Consider the following 23,369-nt stretch of genomic DNA (forward strand, 5'->3'; position numbering starts at 1 on the left):
AAATGTATAAAAAACATTTGAAAATAGCAGATCTACATGCTCACAATGTGTCGCATCGCGGTATATAGGGCCCTATATACCGAAATGTATATAGGGCTGAACTGGTTCATGTATGTTTTGCAATAATAATCAAAATCTACAAAGTAACTAGAACTAAAAATGTCAAATAATTGTAGTGGAGTAAAAGTACAATATTTGCCTCTGAGATGTAGTGGAGTAGAAGTAAAAGTACTGAAAATTGGAAATACTCCAGTAAAGTAAAAAAAACAAACCTCAAAAGTGTACTCAAGTACAGTACTTGAGTAAATGTACTTCGTTACTTTACACCACTGCTGACTAATACCCTTGAGAGAGGCATCATTTGTGGGACCTTCAAGGCCACTTCAGAGTGTGGTGGTGCATGGGGCCCCATCACGGATCCCCCCGCGGGGGGCCCTGATCTCCAACACCTGTAGGTCATCTCCATACATCAACACCGGCCGTAATGCTATTTCACCGTCCCCAAGCAGATGGCCTCGCTCACACACTGACACATTTAGTCCTCTCTCTCCTCCATGTGGGCGTTCAGCGGGCCATCAATCTAAAGTGGGATTTGATAAGCTAAAAATTCTAACCCCCCCCTCCTCCACCTGTCCTCTCTGTCATTTCCAGCGCCCCACAATCAGCCCCCATGCCCCTTTCAGATGGCACCGAAATAACATTAGGGCGGATGGACAGGCTGCAGAGGCTTATTGGAAATAGAGGCAATATTGGTTAACCCATTGAAACCGAGAAATAATCTGTGTTATGTTTTAGATTTCTTTGGGCTATTCAAAAATAGCAGATCTACAAGCTCATAGCACGGCACCGAGTGCCGCGCTATGAGCTTGTAGATCTCTCTTTTTTTTTTTTGTATCATGTTTTTTTTTTTTTTTTTTTTTTTTGTGCAAATCTTTGAATATAAATATTTTTAAAGCGAAAATGTTTAACTCAAATCTTTGCTTCTGGGGATTCTACAAATGTCTTCTAATCCTAAAAACTGATGTTGCTATAATCAGTGGTTCCCAAACTTTTTTCAGGTCAAGGACCCCCAAAATGATATGTATTTGGCTGCGGACCCCCATCTCAAAATATGATGTTCCAGGGACAAAGATTTGAGTAAAAAAAATGTTGCTTAAAAATATATATATATATATTCAATGATTTGCACAAATGTCCACCATTTAAAAAAAAATAGCAGATCTACAAGCTCATGAGCTTGTAGATCTGCTATTTTTGAATAGCCATAGACATCTTAAAATGACAGAGATGGGTCCCCGGATTGAATGGGTTAATGTACACAGCATAGGAGAAAGTCATGCATCTTCTGGTTCAGGGGTTCTCAAAGTGGGGTCCGGGGGTCCTTCGGGAGGTGTGTTCCAAGGGGCCATGTGTTAATATAGCATCAACAATCTGTTTAACCACTTTAAACATAGTACAGTATACTGTACATCAGCTATTTGACAATTAGCCGAAGCACAACATCGCGATGCTTTCTGAGCCCTTGAGAAAACTTAGAAATATTTGAATATTTTTAAAAACATTTTTAACAACACACATCTTGTATGGGGTCCCTGGCACAACATCATTTCCAGGTGGGGGTCTGTGGCTAAATACATATCTAATTTGGGGGGTCCTCCTCCTTGGCATGAAAAAGTTTGAGAACCACTGTTCTAGTTGAGGGAATGGTGAGTAGAGGTGTTGGTCATGATATATTGAACTGGCCTTGGTTCATCCTTGATCTTAGAGAGACCTCTAGTGGTTATGAATGTTCATGTGAGGCACAGTTTTACCCATTAAGACCTGAAGCCGATTCTACAAATGTCTCCTAAATCTCAACAGTATTCTGAAAAAAACCTATGTTTCTATATCAGTGGTGCTCAAACTTTTTCATGTCAAGGACCCCCAAAATTATATGTATGTGGCCGCTGACCCCTATCTCAAAATGTGTTGTTCCAGGGACCCCCCAGAAGCAAAGATTTGAGTTAAAAATGTTCGCTTTAAAACAATATATATTCCAAGATTTGCACAAATGTTCACGATTTCTCAAAAACAGCAGATCCACAAGCTCGTAGCGAGGCACTCGGTGCCGCGCTACGAGCTTGTAGATCTGCTATTTTTGAATAGCCAAAGTGTAGAATAATGCTTTTTAGCTCAAATCAAAAAGTGACACAGATGCGTTCCAGGTCTCAATGGGTTAATGTCATATACCAAATGAAGAGGGCTTTACAGAGGCGGTCTGATAATTACCTGAGACAGCTTCATCTGCATGTTTGCAAACACATGCAGGAAGCCCACCACTGCATCCCACAGGCGGCTGTGAGCCAAACTCTGCTGGTTACCAATGCATGGACCCTACAACAGAGAAACACATCATGAGAGAAGACTTGTTACCAACAAGGCATGGACCCTATAACAGTGAAACACATCATGAGAGAAGACTTGTTACCAACAAGGCATGGACCCTACAACAGAGGAACACATCATAAGATGAGACTTCAGGGTTTTTAAGACGAGGCAAGAAGGGGTGCAGCCACTCAGCCGGCAAAGATAGGAGGATATAGCAAACATGTAGTTATGTGTATTATTTGTGTTGGTCAATATCTATCTATTTATTCATTAATCTATTTTATTTGTTTGCATGTTTATGTGTTGGATTGGTGTAACTGTTGTTTTTTTTGTTGTTTTTTGCCTTGGCCAGTGGCAGTAACAGGTATACATTTGTATTGATTTTGAATATCAATCAATGTGCTATTATTTTTCTTTGTGTGTGCCTGTACCTGTTCTTTCTCTCCCATAAAATGTAATAAAAATAAGATGAGACTTGTTACCAATGCATACAGTGAAACACATCATGAGATAAGACTTGTATCCAGTGGTGGCAGAAGTGATCACATTTTTTACTTGAGTAAAAGTATCAATAACATAGAAACATAGAAATACTCTGTTTCAAGTAAAAGTCTGGTATTCAGAATTTACTTGAGTAAAAGTACAAAAGTATTGGCATCAAAATATACTTAAAGTACCAGAAATAAAAGTACTCTTTATGCATAATGTCCCATTTCAAGTTTTCAAAATGTATAAAAATCTTTTGAAGATACGCGTTGTGAGCTTGTAGATCGTCTATTTTCAACGAAACGTTTATAGGGCTGGAGTGGTTTATGTATGTTTTATAATAATAATCAAAATCTACAAAGTTTTCAAATAATTGTAGTGGAGTAAAAGTACAATATTTGGATCTGAGACGTAGCGGAGTAGAAGTAAAACTATTGGAAATTGGAAATACTCAAGTAAAGTACAAATACCTCAAAATTGTACTTAAAGGGATACTTCACTTTCACATAAAATAAACATTTAAAAAATATATTAAAAATAAATGAAAAAAGTAATGGAAAAATCACGGCCCCCTCACGCATTAGAGTGTCCTACTAATGTGTGAGGGGGCCTTTATTTTGCCATAACTTCTTTCATTTTTTTTAAATATATTTTTTTAATGTTTATTTTATGTGAAAGTGAAGTATCCCTTTAAGTAAATGTACTTAGTTACTTTCCACCACTGGCCCTGATCCAGAAATAGGTTGAGAAGCGCTGAAGTCGATAGAACGAGGGCAGAGCTCGGGGCCGTAAAGTCAGTGTTTTCCTTTTACTGTGACATGTTTATAATGGTGTTGCACTGAGGCAGCATTGCAGCAAAGTGAACCACAGTTTACAGCTCAGAGAATTGTCTAGTAGCTATAACCACTTAAGCTGTAAATCGTTGCTGTCAGGGCAGAAACCTCTTATATCCACATTCTAGCTTTTGTGTTTTTTTTGTTTAAATTGATCGACGCCCTACTTGCTCATACTACAGCGTCACACCAAAGCATCAAGAGTAGCAGATCCACAAGCTCGAAACACGGCGCGAAGCCAATCTACAAGCCCACAACATGTCGCAACACAAAGCACTTTGAGCTTTTAGATCGGCTATTTTCGCCGAATAGGAATACTGGGGTTCAGGTGGTTTTAAGCCATATATACTTAGTTGTATGAAGTATACACGTGCTGTAATGTTTAGTCATTAAAATTACATTTTCGCCTATAACATGCCCAAAGATACTAGTTTGAAAGTGGTTAAATTTGACTTCTTTGTACTGTATGCACAGCAATGTACAATACTATTATGTACTATACTGTACGTAAATCTCATGTACATCCATGTGTTTTTGGTAAGTAAGTAAGTAAGCCTTGGGAAGTATGGTTCTCTCCTGTTTCCATGGCATGATATAGCACTAGTATGTCGCAGGGACTAGGCATGAGACGATATGAAAATGTCACGATTATTGTGGCAAAAATAATTGTGATCAATCAAAATATGCTTAAAACTTAAAATGTCACTTTTTTAACCTCTTGAACCCACAGCATCCCTATTCTGGGGGGAACGTTTGCCAAAAATAGCCAAAATGGCCAATAGCCATAGCGTTGCGACACGGTGAGCTTGTAGATCTGCTATTTTTTGCCGAATCGATTTGTGTAGAGTGAAATAAGAGCGTACCAAATGTGCTCTTTGCCCACCCCGGCTCTTTCGGCCGGGGCGGGGACTGAACCCCGAACTCCCAGTATCAGGGCAGATCCTCTAAACCACAAATACTGAGCTGGTGTAGGTGTTTTTTGATGGTGATGAGCCTCAGTGTACAGTACCTGTATATACTCTGTTAGAGAGTCTTTACTGTATGAGCCTCAGTGGTGAAAAAAGTACTAAAATGTTTTACTTAAAGTATCAATACTGCAATATAGAAATACTCTGTTACAAGTAAAAGTCTGGAATTCAAATTGTACTTGAGTAAAAGTACAAAAGTATTGGCATCAAAATGTACTTAAAGTGAGCTTGTAGATCGGCTATTTTCAAATGGCCGAAATGTATATAGGGCAGAAGTAATGTATGTTTTATAATAATAATCAAAATCTACAAAGTAACTAGTCACCAAAGTTTTCAAATAATTGTAGTGGCGTAAAAGTACAATATTTGGATCTGGGATGAAGTGGAGTAGAAGTAAAAGTATTGGAAATTGGAAATACTCAAGTAAAGTAGAAATACCTCTAAATTGTACAGTACTTAAGTAAATGTACTTAGTTACTTTCCACCACTGAGTACCTGTATATACTCTGTTAGAGTCTTTACTGTATGAGCTGTATGAACTCTGTTAGAGAGTTGAAGATCTACAGTACAGTACCTGTATATACTCTGTTAGAGAGTTGAAGATCTACAGTACCTGTATATACTCTGTTAGAGAGTTGAAGATCTACAGTACCTGTATATACTCTGTTAGAGAGTTGAAGATCTACAGTACCTGTATATATATACTCTGTTAGAGAGTTGAAGATCTACAGTACCTGTATATACTCTGTTAGAGAGTTGAAGATCTGCTTGGCCACAGCCAGCGCCTTAGAGAAGTTCCTCTGTCCCGCTTCATCCATGACATCCTTACCAGAGTAGTACCAGTAGAAATCACTGATGGATTCCTGGGGGAACGATTGATTATCGGGTTGATTAAGTGACTGAATACGTCTTTAACAGTTTGCAAAAAGTACAGAGGTACAGTTAGGCCTATGAATGCTAAAATGATAACACAAAAATCCCAGAGGGCTTGTTTTCATTGTGGTCCTATGTATTCAATTCATCAAGACATAATAAAGACAATACTATACTACTATACTAAGTATATTTACAGAATAACAGTGGGGGGGTAATATCTTTTGGCGAGCTAGAAGACTTGTATAGGTCCAGTTGCAAATTGCAGGTGCTCTTAACGAGGGATGCGTGTACAGTACAGGTACTGTAACGCATTTCCTTTTTTTTGTGTGTGGATGGTTTGCAGTTATTTAGGGTCTTCAACAGGGGGTCCGGGACCCCTAGGGGGTCCTCAGAGTTACTACAGGAGGGCCGCCAAATCTTTGTGTGATAGGATCATGTTTTTTTTTACATTAACCACTTGAACCCTAGCGTCCCTATTCTGAGTGGAACATTAGCCACACATAGCAGATCTACAAGCTCACAACGCCTCGCGCTGCGAGGCGTTGTGAGCTTGTAGATCGGCTATTTTTGGCAAAGAGGTTTGATGTAGAGGGGGAAAAAGAGCAGACTAAGTATTGATGGTTGAAGTGGTTAAATGTCTGAAAATACACATTAATCCAACATACACTGATGATAGTGCTGTCAAAGTCTATGAAACTGTCTAAGAAATATATGCATTTTTTTAATCTGCAACAAAATTTTATACAATATGTAGTGGGGGGAGGTCCCTGCTTCATCTCTCTCTCGGCTAAGGGGTCCTTGGCCTGAAAACGTTGAAGACCCCTGATTTAGGAGAAAAAGGGAAGTCCGCAACACTGTTCTGTAGCTCCCAGTAGAAAAAGTATTATTTAAAATAAAACTTGTTCTACTGGGAGCTACAGAACAGTGCGCGGACTTCCCTTCTTCTCCATTGTACGTATTTTTTTTGTTCAGCGCCTGCGGAATCTTTGTTGAGATGTGCGTGCTTCCGGCTTGGATTATTTTGCAGTTATTTAACCATAGAGGATAAATATTCAATCAATCAATCAATCAAAGATGTTTAAACTTACTTAAACAACGTAGACTTAAAAGAACACTCTGTTTTAGGAACAGACAAAAATACAGTGGCATTTAAATAAGGGAGAACAATAAAACAGTATGATTTAATCTATGTGCAAAATTAATTGGGGTCCCAGAGATGAAAAATGGGACCCCAATGGGGGGCCAAAATACATATCAAACTAGGGGGCCCTTGACATTAAAAAAGGTTAAGAATGATTGGAATATATACACCCAACCCAACAACCTTTGTGTTCCAACATCCTCACCTGGAGTCTGAGCAGGTAGTCCACAGTGCTGATGATGATATTGACAGTCGTTGTGTTCCCTGTCTGAGTCCTCAGGAAGTTCTGGAAGTCTGATAACGGGAACCAATTGGGAAACAATGAGTTGGCCACAGGAGAGGAGACAGACAGACACTTTAACTTTGTACAGACTTTATTGTGGCTTAGAGCAAGGGTTCCCGAATTTTTCAGACGGCAATCCACCCAAAACAATCATATTTGAACTGGGGAAGGTATTAAAAAGGTCTGAACTCTTTCACTGCCAAGAGTATTTTCATAAAGTACTCCCCCAGTGCCAGCAATTTGCGTGTTTTTTAATTTTTCATTCAAATAAATTATCTGATTGGGTTTTTAAACCCATACGACAGTTCTACCAGTAGAGAGCAGCAAATCGACACATTGATCATCTCGTTGAATCGCTCGCCCCCTCCCAAACAGGCTTACGTCACATCCGGTGATAAACCGGATGTAACTTTTTCGACAATCGCTGATCGGGCTAAATTACGATGTGATACACGACTACGATGACTGTTAGTCACCCAGACCAAAGAGAGTAGAAGTAGACCTCTCCGTTCGTTTTTTATACCGTGTGAAAAACCGTGACTTTCCCTATTCTGGCCAAAAATGACCGCGGGAAAAAAATGAGAACCGGAAACGGAATCTGCGTCATGAAACCGGAACCCAATGAGTCATGATGATCACAAAGCGAAAGTGATCATGAAAAATAAACAGAATAGCGCGACCACAGTAAAAAGTAAAAACTCGGGATTTCTCGTTCTGGCAGGGAGGGTATTCAGAGAAAACTCGGGGCTTGGCACTGAGAGAGTTAAAAGTCCTTAAATTGTCACTTTAGAAATGTGAAGATACCTGTAGTATATTTAATAACATAACATCCACATTATGGCATTATTTAACTTCACAAGTCTACAGTACAACTAGGATACAGACAGAAGAAGTGGATTGAGTCAGAGAGAGGTGCCGGCTTGTCTGAGCGTGTGGGTGCTCTTAGCATTTTCTTTGTCTTACCTGCAGGAGACAGAGAGCATGTGTCCCCCCATTCCCCCTTCCTGCCCTAAAACAGTTGCAAATGTCTCGGGGCGGGTGGGGGATCACCTTTGAAGTCTGACACACCCATTCCTGTACCTTCTCTTTCTCTGAATGTGCTATATATACCATACTAAAATGTGACTTAGTGGGTGTGCCAGTCCCGGCCGACAGGCTGTGGAACTGGCTGTGGAACTCTGTACTATGTAATAAACTGGAAGCAAAGGAACCTCACTTACTGGAGTGATGACTCAAATTCATTCTACAACCATTCATTCTCATCTCTGGGACAACAAACTTATCTGCAATATGGCGTTGTTGGCAACTACAAAAGCAATAGAAACCTTTAAGTCTGTGGTTTTCAGATACCACATACCCTGTATACACTTATACTGTATGTCGGTTTGTTTAATGTTGAGTGAGAAAACAATCATCTGGGGACCTCCCCGGAAGTCCCGAACCACATTTTGGGAACCCCTGGCTTAGAGACATTCAGCTTAGCATTACAGTAGCCTGATGGAGCCTGAAAAGTTTTCCCAAATGATACGAAACTTATATATATCCCTTTTTTTCGTTTTTTCGTTTCCTACAATTTGTTTTTATTATTTAAAAAGACAAAAAAAAATCTGAAATTTCACCCCCAAAATAATAAATAAAATAATTTAACAAATCCATAACATTTAAAATAAAAAAGTTTAAGAAATAGCTAGTGAGAATAGCCGATCTTACAAGCTCACAACACGTCGAGCTTGTAGATCTGGTATTTTTATGTGTAAAGTAAGTTTGGATCCCTGGAGACGAGACACCAAATTTCTGTTTCAGGTCTTGAGCTGAAAAGGTTTGAGAACCTTGTAGTCAGAAGTCACTGACTACAATATAAACATGGAAGTGATCAGGGGTGGAAAGTAACTAAGTACATGTACTCAAGTAATGTACTTAAGTACAATTTTAAGGGATGTTTTACTTTACTGGAGTATTTCTAATTTTCAGTACTTTTACTTCAACTCCATACTGTACATCTCAGAGGCAAATATTGTAAATTTTTACTCCACTATAATTATTTGAAAACTTTAGTTCTAGTTACTTTGTAGGTTTTGATTATAATTACAAAACACGCATTAACCCCTTCATCCCTATATACTTGGCTACCGTATTTGAAAATAGCCGATCTACAAGCTCACAACATTGTGAGCTTGTAGATCTGCTATTTTCTTTTCATAAATTGTAGACATAATGATAACTTTTGAAACGGGACATTCTGCATAATGTATATGTTGATGCCAATGCTTTTTTACTCAGGTACATTTTGATTACCCGGACTTTTACTTGTAACAGAGTGTTTCTACATTGCAGTATTGATACTTTAACTTGAGTAAAACACAATTGCCACCACTGGAAGTGATCCACCTACCATTGTTGTGTCCTTCGCACAGCAGCTGCAGAAACCTAAAGAGATCTCTAGTAAACTCATCATTCTGCAGCACCTTGGAACCTGCAGGCAAGGGAAGACCAGATTGACCACTGGTACCGACGTTTGTTTTTTTCCACAGAGTTACATCAGAAACCCAACATTCCATCATCAGGCACCAGGAGCAGGGTTGCCAGATCTGCTTATTATAATTAAATTTTATTTGAAAATAGCCGATCTACAAGCTCACAACGCGTCGCATCGCGACGCGTTGTGAGCTTGTAGATCTGCTATTTTCAAATAGCTGATGTATATGTTAAAGTGCTCATGTGGCCCATAGTCGCTTCTTTTGGGCTGGTTTTCCTAGACCTGGTTGCTTGTTTCTCTCACAGAATCTGGCAACACTGACCAGGAGCTTGCATAACGTCTCTGTTGGCAGGAAACCTCATTATGTCCAAAACTGTGACTTTTCAGGATTCAAATTCGACAAAATATCAAAAGTAGCAGATTCGGCAAGCCGCGTTTCGAGCTTGCAGATCTGCTACTTTTGATACTTTTGTGTGACGCTGTAGTATGATCAAGTAGGGCGTTAATTTAGGAAAGAACACAAAAAAAAATCAAATATGGAGATAAGAGGTATTCTGCCCGACAGCAACGATAAGGAGCAGTGTTCACAGAAAGTGGTTTATTTTCTCCTTTTCTTTTCTTTTTTTGAGCGACAGCGGAGCGCTTTGGATATCACGTCTAGAGAGCACTACACATACTGTACTGTACGCTGAGCGAGGCGCCTCTCCAACCCTCTGCATAGGAAAAGACATGGAGGAGAGGCACTCCTCTTCCAAAAGTTCAACTATTTTCTTACGAGAAGCACGATGAACGCTCAAGCAAAAAAACGGTGGGAAGAGGAGCGCTCCAGCCCGTCTTTAACCATAGAAATGCATGACAGAAAGGGTCTTTAACCATAGAAATGCATGACAGAAAGGGTCTTTAACCATAGAAATACATGGCAGAAAGGGCCTTTAACCATAGAAATGCATGGCAGAAAGGGTCTTTAACCATAGAAATGCTTGGCAGAAAGGGTCTTTAACCATAGAAATGCATGGCAGAAAGGGTCTTTAACCATAGAAATGCATGGCAGAAAGGGTCTTTAACCATAGAAATGCATGGCAGAAAGGGTCTTTAACCATAGAAATGCTTGGCAGAAAGGGTCTTTAACCATAGAAATGCATGGCAGAAAGGCGCTGGCAGCTAAGAAAACCAAAAAAAACGCTTTCTGTGGAGACGGCCCCTAACTGCTCCTTCTTCAGGCACCATGGCTTGCATAACTGCTACTTCTTCATAACTGGGTTGCCATACGTGCCATAAAACCGTGTGCACCGCTACTGCTTGGCAGGACGCGACACAGTGCATCGCGTCCAAAATGACAGCAGGGCATTATTGATAAAGAGGAATAAAAACACATTTCACATGGGCAAAGCTTTGCTGTGTCCAGTAAACAAAGCTTTGTGAGGGTTTTAATTTCTTAGAGCGCGGCTTTCTTCCAGAGACTTACTGGAGTGGTTAGTACCGTCGACATTTAAGAGACATAGACAAGATCCCACGCAAACAACAAGCATTAACGTCTTAACGTATTGGAGCGAGAAAGAAACAGAGGTTGTCAGTTCATTTTGGGGCAGCTGGACTATATGGATTCAACAAGCGTTCTGGACGTGAGAGGAGCATGCATGTGTTCTCTCCAGTCCAGAGCACTAAAGAGGGTGATATCGCATTCAAGACAAGGGGGAGGGGGAGGGAGAGAGGGAGAGAGGGAGGAGAGGAAAGGTTGTGAGGGTTAGGATGGGGAGCAGGGAACTGGATGAATTTGCAATCAGGATGGTGGCATTGCGTAAGAATGAGTAGAATCTAAACCATGTATTTACCCCGCTCACTCACGTTGACTGCGACCGATGAGTTAAAAACATGACCAGAAGAAAACAAACAAACAAACAAACAAACAAACAAACAAACAAAAGCAGACATAAGCAAAGGAGAAGACATTGAGTTTCAATCAGAAGAAATAGGAACAAGAGAGACAGGTAGCTCTACAGTTGTGTGTAAATACATATCACTATATATAATCCTATAGGTTCCAGTAACATCATCGTGGCACACTGACATGCGTTTAACAGGTGTACTACATCAGGTACTCGTTAAGCAGCTGGCTAATTAAGCAGCTGTTTAGACTGGAGGAGAGAATGCTACAGCACCAACAGTCACCGTCACTTATGCCTGGGTTTATGAGGTGAGAATGAGTTGGAATATGCATGGCGTTCACTGTCAGGCAGAGACCTTGCATCTCCACATTTCATGTTTATAGTTTTTTCATCGATCAAAAAGCCTATTTTATGTTTCGCCGGACGGTAAATACAGTGTTGCACAACAATGGTCAAAATAGCCTATCAAGCTCACAACGTATCGCGATGCAAGGCGAAGGCGTTGTGATGCTTGTAGAGTTAGATTTTTGTTCACCTATCCTATAAGATGTTCACCTAAGATATAGGGACACCAGACTGAAAGTCTGCCTGTGGGTTTTTATAAATATTTATGTATTATCAACAGCTTAACTACATTGGACCCATTGGTAGGCCTGTCGCAATTATTACATAATCGCCTAATCGCAATTATTCGAGATAGTCGCGATTATTTTGTCATAATCGTTTCCATGTTGAAAAATGTTACAACGCGTCACAAAGCTTGTAGATCAGGGCCTCTTTTTTTCCTTTTTTGAATACAATTAATAAATGTGAGTAATTTCTTTGTATATTTCAGTTATTTGAAACAGTTACTTCCCTGTGCAATCTTTTTATAACGAAGCCTAAACGGCAAACAGAAATGTATTTTTTTATTCATACTTTCCAATGTTCAATGCCAAAAACACGTTTAAATCGTTAATCACAATTATTAGTGAGACAATTAATCGTCAACTTAAATGTGTCATCGTGCCATGAGCCCTATACCCTGTTTTTCCATTTTACTGAACGCTTTTGGACACGCAAGGTTTCAGCCCGAAAGTGACGATGGGCCGGAACGTATCCGCATACTGTATGGATCCATGTAAGGATCCATCGGATCCTAATGTATGCCATTGGTTCTCAAAGTGGGGTCCTTGGGGGAGTTCCAGGGGGTCCCCAGCTAAAATGATAGTTAGGAACCAAATGGACCCGTATGGGTCTGTAACTCAAGGGAGTGTACAAATGGAACCAAATGGACCCATTTGGTTCCATTTGTACACTCTCTTGAGTTTGATTAACATTGCTTTTACAATATAAATTGGGGTCCCAGAAATAGAACTGCCATTAAATGGGGGTCCGTAGTCTAATTCCTGTCAAACTGGGGAGTCCTTGACATTTAAAATGGTTAAATATCACTGCTAGAGCCGTAAAAATCTTCTCTTATGGGGGTCCCTGGCATATCTTTTCAAATGGGGGTCCGCGGGCTAATAAGTGTCAATTTGGGGGTCGTTGACATGAACAAGTTTGAGGACCACTGCTGTATGCAGTGCACCCCGTCGGAGCAAATAGCATACTCTCTGAAACATGCTGTCATCATGTGGACATAGCTGCGAGTGTGTCCTTTTTTTTGGTTTGGTTTTGCAGTGACAGACAGGGCCTGGACAGGACAGGACAGGACTGACACATACAGTAGCACACACACACAGGCTGGCCTGCATGATGGAGAATGCTCACGTCACGCGCGCACACACACACACACGCTGGCTTACTGCAGCACATGATTCTCAACCTTTTTCATTCCAAGGACCACCAGTTTGATATGCATTATAGGGCCACAGACCCCCGTTTGATACCAAATGTTATCTGTGGGCGCCCAATTTAAAGGGCAAGACCACTTTGGTAGAGGTTTGGGTTGTGTAGTTACCTTGCCATGATGCAACTCCTCCAAAGGTGGGCAGGAAATACAAAATAATTTCTCCATTGACTAGAAATTGATAATTTAACGTATGCTCCACATTGACTTATAATATTGCACAGCAAAACCGCTCTGGAGGAGCCCTTTTAACCCGTAAACGAACGTGGACAAAGCTGATTCAGACAGTATAGAAGATCATAAAACGCAGTACTGTTTTGTTTTTGGGCGGTGAAACCGCCCCTATAAGTGAGGTTTGGAAATTTGTACAATTATCTTGGGCAGTGAAACCGCCCCTATAAGTGAGGTTTGGAAATTTGTACAATTATCCTGCGCTGTGATTGGCCAATCACAATCTATTCAGGACTGTGATTGGCCAGTGTCACATGACACATGTGCATAGCCCTATATAAGAAACCATAACTTTAAAAAAAAACATAAATTTGTTTTTTTAAAGTTATGGTTTCGTCCATCATAAAGAGTGTTTAAATAAATGTATTTATCTTTTGTACATGATTGGTTGACTCCATTCAGTATTGTGATTAGCTAGCAAGACACCGCCCACTTCACACAGGGTGTGATTTTTTTTAATAAAAATGTCAACTGATTTTACTATTTGAAGATCCGGATCCGCGGATCCAGTCCGGGTAAAAAAAAAAAAAACAGTAGCCTACTGGGTTTGGTGTGTTCTATAGGCTACTGTCAATCAGCTTTGTTTGCGTTCATTTACGGGCTTAAAAGAGCTCCTCCAGAGCCTCTTCACTGTACAATGTAAGTCAACGAGGAGCATATTTTAAATGATCAATTTCTAATCAATGGAGAAATTATTTTTGATTTCTTGCCCACCTTTGTTGTTACATCGTGGCAAGGTAACTACACGACCCAAACTTCTACCAAAGTGGTCTTGCCCTTTAAGTAAGTGATTAGTATTTTTGTTAAATAGATTGATATTCTGATAGTAATCATTGCTACAGTGTTTGTTCAGTAACAGGGGTCTCCCTGTCTCTCCAGCGCTTTATCAAACAGAAAATGCATTTTCAGGTTGAGAGAGAACTCATCCATGACACAGGATAAACAAGTGAAATTGGAAGTGATGACACACAGAAGTGAGCAGACATAATTGGAAGAGGAACACTATAAAAGTTAAGCTGATAAAATGGGTACTCTCTCCTGATTGGCTGAAATTGGCAACCCACCTGAAAATGTATTTTCAGTTTATTAAAGAGCTGGATAGATGGGGAGACCGCTGTTATTGAACAAACACTCTATAGTAGTGATCGCTATCCGAATATAGAGCCTTAACTTTTTAACAAAAAAAACTTTTCGTTTCAACCAAAAGAATATCAGTGCAACTCGAGTTACAGACCCATAAGGGTCCATTTGGACCCCTGGTGGTCCCGGGACCTGAGGTTGAGAACCAGTGCTGTAGTACACAATGATGTGACGCATGGGGGGACATACAGTACAGTACATGTGACATGGAGGTGGGAATAATCCCCCTGTGAGAACTTATAGAGCGGATGGGTCGTGGGGCTAATGCTGCACCGTGTGTCTTTGAGCCAATCACGGGCCTCGTTCAAGAACAACAGCGGCAATGGGGGCCAATCATTAGCCGGTGGGAGGAGACAACATGTCACAACAAGGCTTACTCATTTTTGGTTGGGGTGTCATTTCTCATAGATGATACCAGAGCTAGAATTACACCGACCGGGGAGGGGTGGGGAGGGGACTCCCTCCTTAAAAAGTACTGTATTTAAGTACAATTTCAAAGCAATTTTTACTTCACTTGAGTATTTCCCATAGGCCTATCTTGATAATCTATATATATACTGCACTACATCTCAGAGACAAATGTACTTTGAATTAATAGGATGAATTATTAATGATCAAAAATCTTCCATATGTTTCAAAAATAGCAGATCTAATAAGCTAACAAGTGAGCTTGTAGATCCGCCATTTTTGAAGAGACAAAGTATAACATAGGGCATAATTGGTTATCAATAATTATAGTCCAATAAGATATCATTCTGAAATAAGCATTCCGCATAACGAGTACTTTTGCTCTTGCTAATTAAAGAATATTTTGATGCCAATACGTTTGTAGATTTTGAATACACTTTACTTGTAATAAAAGTATTTTTTACACTGTGGTATTGCTACTTTTAGCTAAGTCCAACATCTGAGTACTTCTTCCACCACTGGTTGTGGGCAAAAGCCTTAATAGACATTAGAATGTGTTCATCTCCATTTGATCTTCAATCGTAATCAATAAACACTCACATTAGCGATCACAACAGTGCACTCTATCACAACAGAGCAGTTAAGTTGCCAGAGCTTTACGATCGATGTTTCCATTTTAGCACAGCAACGCTTAGCATACGGCATGTAAAAACTGAATAGATTAACTTCACGTTCTTTAGAAAGCTTAATATTCACCCATTGCAGACTATCTATCACGGCACACAACAAAAGACAACTCTGTTCCTCTTTATATCTAAAGAGTCAAGAGGACAAAATGGGGACGATTGATGGTGTTGTCGTGTTCAACTGGGACGGAATCAAGGATGGACAATGTCCCCGGTCTTGTCCTCCTGTCACTTACCTGAGCCTTCTTCTGTCACCATGCCCAGACCCTCTGCTTTGTTCTGCCTTTCAAATGCATTTAGATCCAGGACACTGACAGAGAGAGGACACACAGGACGTCATGTCACCTGGATGCTGTGTTGTATAATAGCATGCTGTATGCAATTTAGACTTTCCAATACTTTTACTTCTACTCCACTAAATCTCGGATCCAAATATTGTACTTTCACTCCTTTACATGTATTTGAAAACTGTAGTTACTAGTTACTTTGTAGATTTTGTTTATGATTACAAAACAAACATACAACTAGCCACCGCTGATTGGTTCAAAACACGCAGATACCGCCCCCATCTGGCGGAGTCAGGTTGACTGTACATATGCAGTGGCGTCAGTTCAGCAAAAACTAAGGTATGGCAAGGTTTGGGTTGCCAACTCCCAGAGATTAAAATAAGGGACTCCTATCCTGGGCGCTCGGCAAAGCCGCGTGGCCGAATTTATTTTGAGGGGTCCCCCAAAACCCCCGAAATGCATTGAAAACTATGCATTATACCTATAACACAATACAAACACAATGGTCTTAGGCTACTATCATTTTTTTTAGTGGCACCTTGCCATACCTTGCCATACCTAATTGACGGCCCTGTATATATGTAAAGTAGGTGTATTAGCTGGGTGCAGCGCCGGTCCCCTCCATTACCTGCAAGACATCATCAGGCCTGACAAACTCTTGAAGAAACCAACGTCTCTTTTCTCCTTCAGATAATCCAGCATTTTCTGCACAAAATGCAAGTGTGTTAGTAATGCAATGCAAACCATCAATTATGTTGAATGAATGTGTTCCACCAAACACAGTGTGTGTGTGTGTACCTGCTGGACCAGTATGTTCCCGCCGTTGAGAATGGAGATGCCCAGTTTCAGGGTGAAGGTCACCATTGGATCAAGTCGACCTGGAAGACACGACAAAAGGAATATCTGCTATTTTTGAATAGCCAAAGTATAAGATAAAGGTTACAGTGGTGACACAGATGCGTTCCCGGTCTTAACCCAGTAAGACCGGGAACGCATCTGTGTCATTTTTTGATTTTTGAAAAAATCGTGAAAGTTTATGCAAATATTTTTTAAATACATACTTTTTAAAAGCAAACATTTTTAACTCAAATCTTTTCATGTCAAGGACCAAAGCACCAAAATTATATGTATTTGGCCGCGGACCCCCATCTCAAAATATTTTGTAACAGGGACCCCCAGAAGCAAAGATTTGAGTTACAAATGCTCCCTTTAATAATATATATATTTAAAAATTAAATAAAATAAAAAACAGATATACAAGCTCGTAGCGCGGCACTCGGTGTCTTGTATATCTGCTATTTTTTTATAGCCAAAATAAATCTAAAATGACAGCGATGCGTTCCCGGATTGAACGTGTTAAGAGCTGTGCAGAGAAAGCCGACATTGAGCCGCCGTACCCTTGCTGGCGCTGATCATCTGCAGCGACATCTCTGCAGCTCCGCGGTCGTGAAGTCTGGCCTGCTGGTAGAGAGTCTTCTGTTTCTCCATCTCCTTTTCCTATATAATAGTAATGAATAATAAACTTTATTAGCACAGCACCTTTCATGACATGAAATGCAGCTCAAAGTGCTTTACAGGGCATGAACACAATTACAGAGAAAGTGCAACTAATTTAACAATAAAGCAACAAAAAAGAAAAGCAAAAGCATAAAACAACATTAAAATAAAAGCAAAAAAAGGCAGAGACAAACATCTTGAAATATTAAATTATTAAAATAAGGGGGGACCACGGGGAAACCATCCACTAGGTACAATATTGCACTTGCCCAATAGCCTATATTGCACTTGGCATCATAAACAAAGAGAACAGAGTGTGTGTGTGTGTGTGTGTGTGTGTGTGTGTGTGTGTGTGTGTGTGTGTGTGTGTGGGGGTGTGTGTGTGTGTGTGTGTGTGTGTGTGTGTGTGTGAATGTGCTTTGAACCCGGTTTCCTGCACAAGTGCTGACATTTTTACCATTGAGCTAATAGAGCCTGCCTGCTTGCTCAGGGGAGAAATAGAATCTTGACCATCAGGCAAAACATTGTGTCGGATCCTGTGTCTAGATGAGACATGACCTTTGACACAATCTAAATGTCTCAATAGACGAGCAGGGAGACAAAATACAACCACCCCAATTGTACAAGTTATATTGTATTAACATACTCTACCATACCGATAAGACACAATTACATTTTATTCATTTAAAAAAACAGTTACATACAGTAGTACAATTTTAAGGAACTTTCACTTTATTTGACTATTTCCATTACTTTATGATTCTATTCCACTACATCTTAGAGGCAAATATTGTACTTTTTACTCCACTACAACTATTTGACAGCCATAGTTACTAGTCACTGTACTTTGCAGATTTATATTATTAATACGAAATATGCGTTAGCCACTTAGCCACTCTATTTTGTACGTATTTCTATATTGTGGTACTGCTACTTTTACTTAAGTAAAAACATGGTTATTTTGGGGGGTCCCCGGTTCAAATATGATTATGTTGGGGGGGTCCCCAGTTCAAACATGATTATTTTGGGGGGATCGCGGCCTGTGTGGCTGCGGCAGCATTAGCACCTCAAATGTTTTCTCTTTCCCTTCCTCGTCTTCCTCTTCCTCGCCTTCCGCACAACTCTGGGAGAAAAAAAGAAAAGGGGGGGGGGGGAAAGCAGAAGATATTCATCTTAAAATGTGATGAAACAATACATGTTTTCAACATCAACAAGATTATAGTCACCATGTCATCATGCCTGCATAGTCTTTTTGATTGATCGTTAACCCATTCAAAATTAGATTTCTTTGGCTATTAAAAAATAACAGACATACAATCTCATGAGCTTGTAGATCTGCTATTTTTGAAAAATCTTGAAAATGTGTAAACATTTGTAACTCAAATCTTTGATTCTAGGAGGGGGGGGGGTCTCTGGAACAAAATATTTTAAGATGGGGTTCGACGGCCAAATACATACATTTTGGGTGGTCCTTCACATGAAAAAGTTTGAGAACCACTGATATTATAGCAACATATGTTTTAGTTTTTTTTTAAACTGTAGAATCCCCCAGAAACAAAGATTTGAGTAAAAAGAAAAAAAAACGCTTTTTAAAAACATATACATTCAAAGATTTGCACGATTTGTAGAAATAGCCCAACGTGTAAAATAATGGCTATAGCTAAAAAAAAATCTAAAATGACATTATGTGTTCCCGGGTTGAATGGATTAAAATACACTCTGAAAAATGTTCGGTGAAAATACACACACGGCCCACTCATCTGACCCCTTAACACGGCTGCCGTGTTAAGGGGTCAGATCATGGCCGCAAACCGCTTTCAAGATTTTCAAGTGGAACCCTGAATCCAGATAACTCCCAGAGTAAAGGGCCATTCCACACAACTCTGGGACAAAAAAACTAAAAGTAAAGACGTAGTAGTACGTAGTAGACAATATTAAAGGGATAGTTCACCCCCAAAATGACTTTTTTTCTATCGATTAGTCACCCCATGGAGACTTGAATAGTAGATAGAAAAAAAAGTTTTTTTTTTTTGGGTGAACTATCTCTTTAAAATGTGGTGAAACAGTTCATATTTTTTCCAACATCAACAGATTAGGGAAGTTAAAATAAAGTACCTTTGCCATCATGTCTGCATAGGCAATGTATAAAGGATCTTCCTCTAAGGAACTAAATAAAGAAAAAAAGACAAATGATTTGGTTGTTAATCCTGTACGGCAGGAGACACAATATTCAGCAAACGATCCAAAAGTTATTTTTATTGTAACCCCCACGACCCAAATACAGTGGCGGAAAAAGTACTCACATGTTGTACTTACAGTACGTAAAAGTATCAATACCACAATGTAGAAATAGTCCGGAACATTTTTTTTTGTAAATGTACGAAAGGATTAGTATCAAAATGTACTTAAAGTAACAAAAGTAGAAAGTACTCATTATGCAGAATGTCCCATTTCACAAGTTTCCAAAATGTATACAAATCTTTTGAAAATAGCAGATCTACAAGCTCATTGTGAGCTTGTAGATATGTAAATGTATATTGGGCTGAAGGTAGGTGTATGTTTTGTAATAATCCTCAAAATCTACAAAGTATCTAGTAACTATAAAGTTTTCAAATAATTGTAGTGGAGTAAAAGTATAATATTTGCCTCTGCGATGTAGTGGAGTAAAATAAAAGTACAGAAAATAAATTGAAAATACTCCAGTAAAGTAAATAAAAAATCACACACAGTGTGAAGTGGGCGGTGTGGTCATCACAGTGGTCATCATAGTGATGGAAGCTCACTTAAAAAAATATATGGATTTTTTGAAGTGCATAGTCCTATTTATAGGTTATTAATGTCATCATGTGTCTCGCTATCCAATCACAGTGCTGAATAGAGTCAGCCAATAGAGTCAGCCAATCACAGTACAGCTAGGGGTGTACTAATGAGCCAATCACAGTACAGCGAAGGGTGATTAATGAGGTGTCCCAACCCCACTTATAGGGGCGGCTACACGGCCCAAAAATACCTCAAAATTGTACTAAAGTACAATAGTTGAGAAAATGTACTTTAAATGTTACTTTACACCACTACAGAAATACATTTACATCTGAAGACTCACCTCTTCAGACTCCACCTTAGCACCGTAGCATTTGACCTAGCCTTGACAACCATGCAGTCTTATGCAAAGGTTAAAATGTCATTTAGATTATTATATATTATAGTTATGTAGACAGATACCAGGTTCATTTGTTGACCTGGCATCCTATAGTTTGTATAGTTTCAATGTGGAGATTATTTATGTTTTGATATCATTGTCATTGTATCATCGTTTAAGACAGATGCTAGGTTCTTGGTTTACCTACGATCCCACTGAGGCACTGCACTGTCTCTATATCTATGCATTTGATATGTTTACAATGCTTACTGTAAATCGCTCTGGATTAAGAGCATATCTGCTAAATGCCAAAATATTTAATTGTACATTGAATTAATAACTTTAAGCCCGATTTAAAAAAATAGACATTTAAAATGTTTTTGAAATAATGTTTTTTTTTCTTTTTTCTTTTTATTTGTTTAAAAGAAATAAAAGAAAATGTTGAAATTTACTCACAACCCATAAAAATTGGGTCCACGACCCAAAAACGGGTCCCATCTCAGGCTTTGGGAAACACTGAATTAAGCAAGCAACGGAGAAGCAATTGCATTTCCGGCATTTATAATCGACCGTATACAGTAGTATACCAGCAGGCAATCAGGAAACTATTCAGAGTGCTCGTGTGTCATGTGTCTCCTGGTGCACAATGAAATGTTAGTTTAATGCGACAGTTTATCAGCCAAGGTTCATGTCCAGAAAAATTACACAGGCACAGATGGGACGCTATCGGTGCCAAGCGCACAGCAGTGTGTGTGTGTGTGTGTGTGTGTGTGTGTGTGTGTGTGTGTGTGTGTGTGTGTGTGTGTGTGTGTGTGTGTGCGTGTGCGTGTGTGTGCGTGTTACTATAATTGTGAGGGCCAAATTTCCCCACACAATGTATTAGAATTTTCTAAATATACATTGTGCGGACAATTTCCCTGGTCGGAGTGGTCGCATATTTTTGTTTTGATGCCAAAAAGTCCTCACAAGTATAATAATACAAATGTGTGTGTGCGTGTGCGTGTGCATATGCATGTGCTTGTGCGTGCGTGCGTTTACCTGCACTCTGTGAGAGCGTTGTGGCTGAAATGTAAAATGAGCTGATGGAGAGGATCCGGCTGTTTGTCCACCTCCACCTCCTCCTCTTCCTCGGCTTTGGGCTGCGTTTTCTAGGCAACAACCAAACCAGTGAGCGACGCGTGCATGCACACAGCAATCACACAGCCAATCACCCTCCCAGGATGCTCCATGCAATGCTCGACGGAAAACTATTACACACTAGCGGAGCACTTCAGAGTCACAGTGACATGTCACATCGTCTCTGTCTCATTATGTCCAAAACTGTTTAATACTTTTCAGGATTCAAGTTCAAAAACAGCAAAAGTAGCAGATCTTGCGGATCTGCTACTTTTGATGCTTTTGTGTGACTCAAGTAGGACGACAGCAACGATAATGTGAAAGCCCAGAGCAATTAAGAACTAAGGCAGCGAAGACCTGAGGCCGATTCTTACTAATGTCTCTTCTAAATCTTAACAGTTTTGTGAAAAACCTATGTTTCTGTGTCAGTGGTTCTCAATCTTTTTCATGTCAAGGGCCCCCAAAAATTATATGTATTTGGCCGCGGACCCCCACCTCAAAATATTTTGTTCCAGGGACCCCCCAGGAAGCAAAGATTTTAGTTAAAGATTTTCGCTTTAAAACAATATATATTCAAAGATACGCATTTTCAAGTTTTTTCAAAAAATAGCAGATCTACAAGCTCATAGCGCGGCACTCGGTGCCGCGCTATGAGCTTGTATATCTGCTATTTTTGAATAGCCCTAAGTATAAAATACTGGTTTAAGTGGTTTACACAGATGCGTTCCCGGTTAGAATGGGTTAACCCATTTAGACCGGAAACCCCTATACTGTACGTAACTATACCTTTAAATCCGGGAACCCCTTTTTTGGGGTGGTTGTTGCGATGTACAGTATATAGCAACATACATTTTTTTTTACTTTTTTTCAGAAAACCTCAGGTCAGGATTTAGAAGGCGTTTTTTTTTAGTATCGGCCTCAGGTTTAAATGGGTGAAGCAGACTGCTGCATCAAATCTCAAATCTCCCTCCCACACAAAAAAAGTAAGTCAAATAAGGAATCTGCGCTGTTGGGGACAGTGTATCCGTGTTTAATTGAAAGGCCACTTTATTGTGCTTCACTTACCTTGGGGGGAGGGGATTGTAATAGAGTGGGTTAGCAGTAGGATACAAAGTACATAGCATGCAGACAATACATGTGAGGGCCCTGTTAAAATACGTTTCAGTGTCACTGTGCCATAGTGCATTCTATTGAGATTTGTAACAATGTGAGACATATTTATTTTTGCAGAGGCATGGTTATTTGATATTCTATTGTTTTGTTTTCAGAATGACTCATAATATGGTCTAATAATACAACTTCCCGCATTTATTAACCAATGTAAAGGGTTTTGTACTGACAGCGCGTCCTTGTGTCTAACCAATCTGGGACACGTTAGATTTGGCTATCTTCTTTGACCAATCACAACACTCGTTTCATTCACGGAGAATGTTAACAGGTTTGTAAAGCATTCCCCCCCCCCCCCCCCCAAATCTAACATGTCCCAGACTGGTTAGACACAAGGAAGTGCTGTCTGTACAAAACCCTTTACATTGGTTATATTAATAGACCATATTATGAGTCATTGTATTGTCTGATTCACAGCATTTTGCGATTATTTTAATGTTGTTTTATGCTTCTGCTTTTCTTTTTTTCTTTATTGTCAAAGTTGTGACATTGTAATGTGATTCAAATGTTTGTTATCAGGGCGTCCTTGAAAAAGAGAGCTTGCTCTCAAT

The 23,369-nt window shown here is 39.7% G+C and overlaps 1 protein-coding gene across 1 annotated transcript in view; it reads right to left on the reverse strand.

Annotated features, from left to right (window-relative positions):
• Positions 1-23,369, reverse strand: part of LOC308074684 (ryanodine receptor 3) — a gene marked incomplete at its 5' end in the record, with an annotated part of 322,999 nt that overhangs the window by 27,855 nt on the left and 271,775 nt on the right. Inside the window, 12 exon segments of the mRNA XM_080414190.1 lie at positions 2,269-2,373; positions 5,389-5,517; positions 6,877-6,965; positions 9,347-9,427; positions 11,263-11,280; positions 15,849-15,922; positions 16,528-16,604; positions 16,698-16,777; positions 17,297-17,396; positions 18,463-18,519; positions 19,512-19,563; positions 21,574-21,683. Coding sequence (XP_080270316.1) covers positions 2,269-2,373; positions 5,389-5,517; positions 6,877-6,965; positions 9,347-9,427; positions 11,263-11,280; positions 15,849-15,922; positions 16,528-16,604; positions 16,698-16,777; positions 17,297-17,396; positions 18,463-18,519; positions 19,512-19,563; positions 21,574-21,683 — 972 coding nt within the window.

This window comes from Gymnoscopelus braueri (genome assembly GCF_963280865.1).
Source record: "Gymnoscopelus braueri genome assembly, chromosome: 19".
NCBI lineage: Eukaryota > Metazoa > Chordata > Actinopteri > Myctophiformes > Myctophidae > Gymnoscopelus > Gymnoscopelus braueri.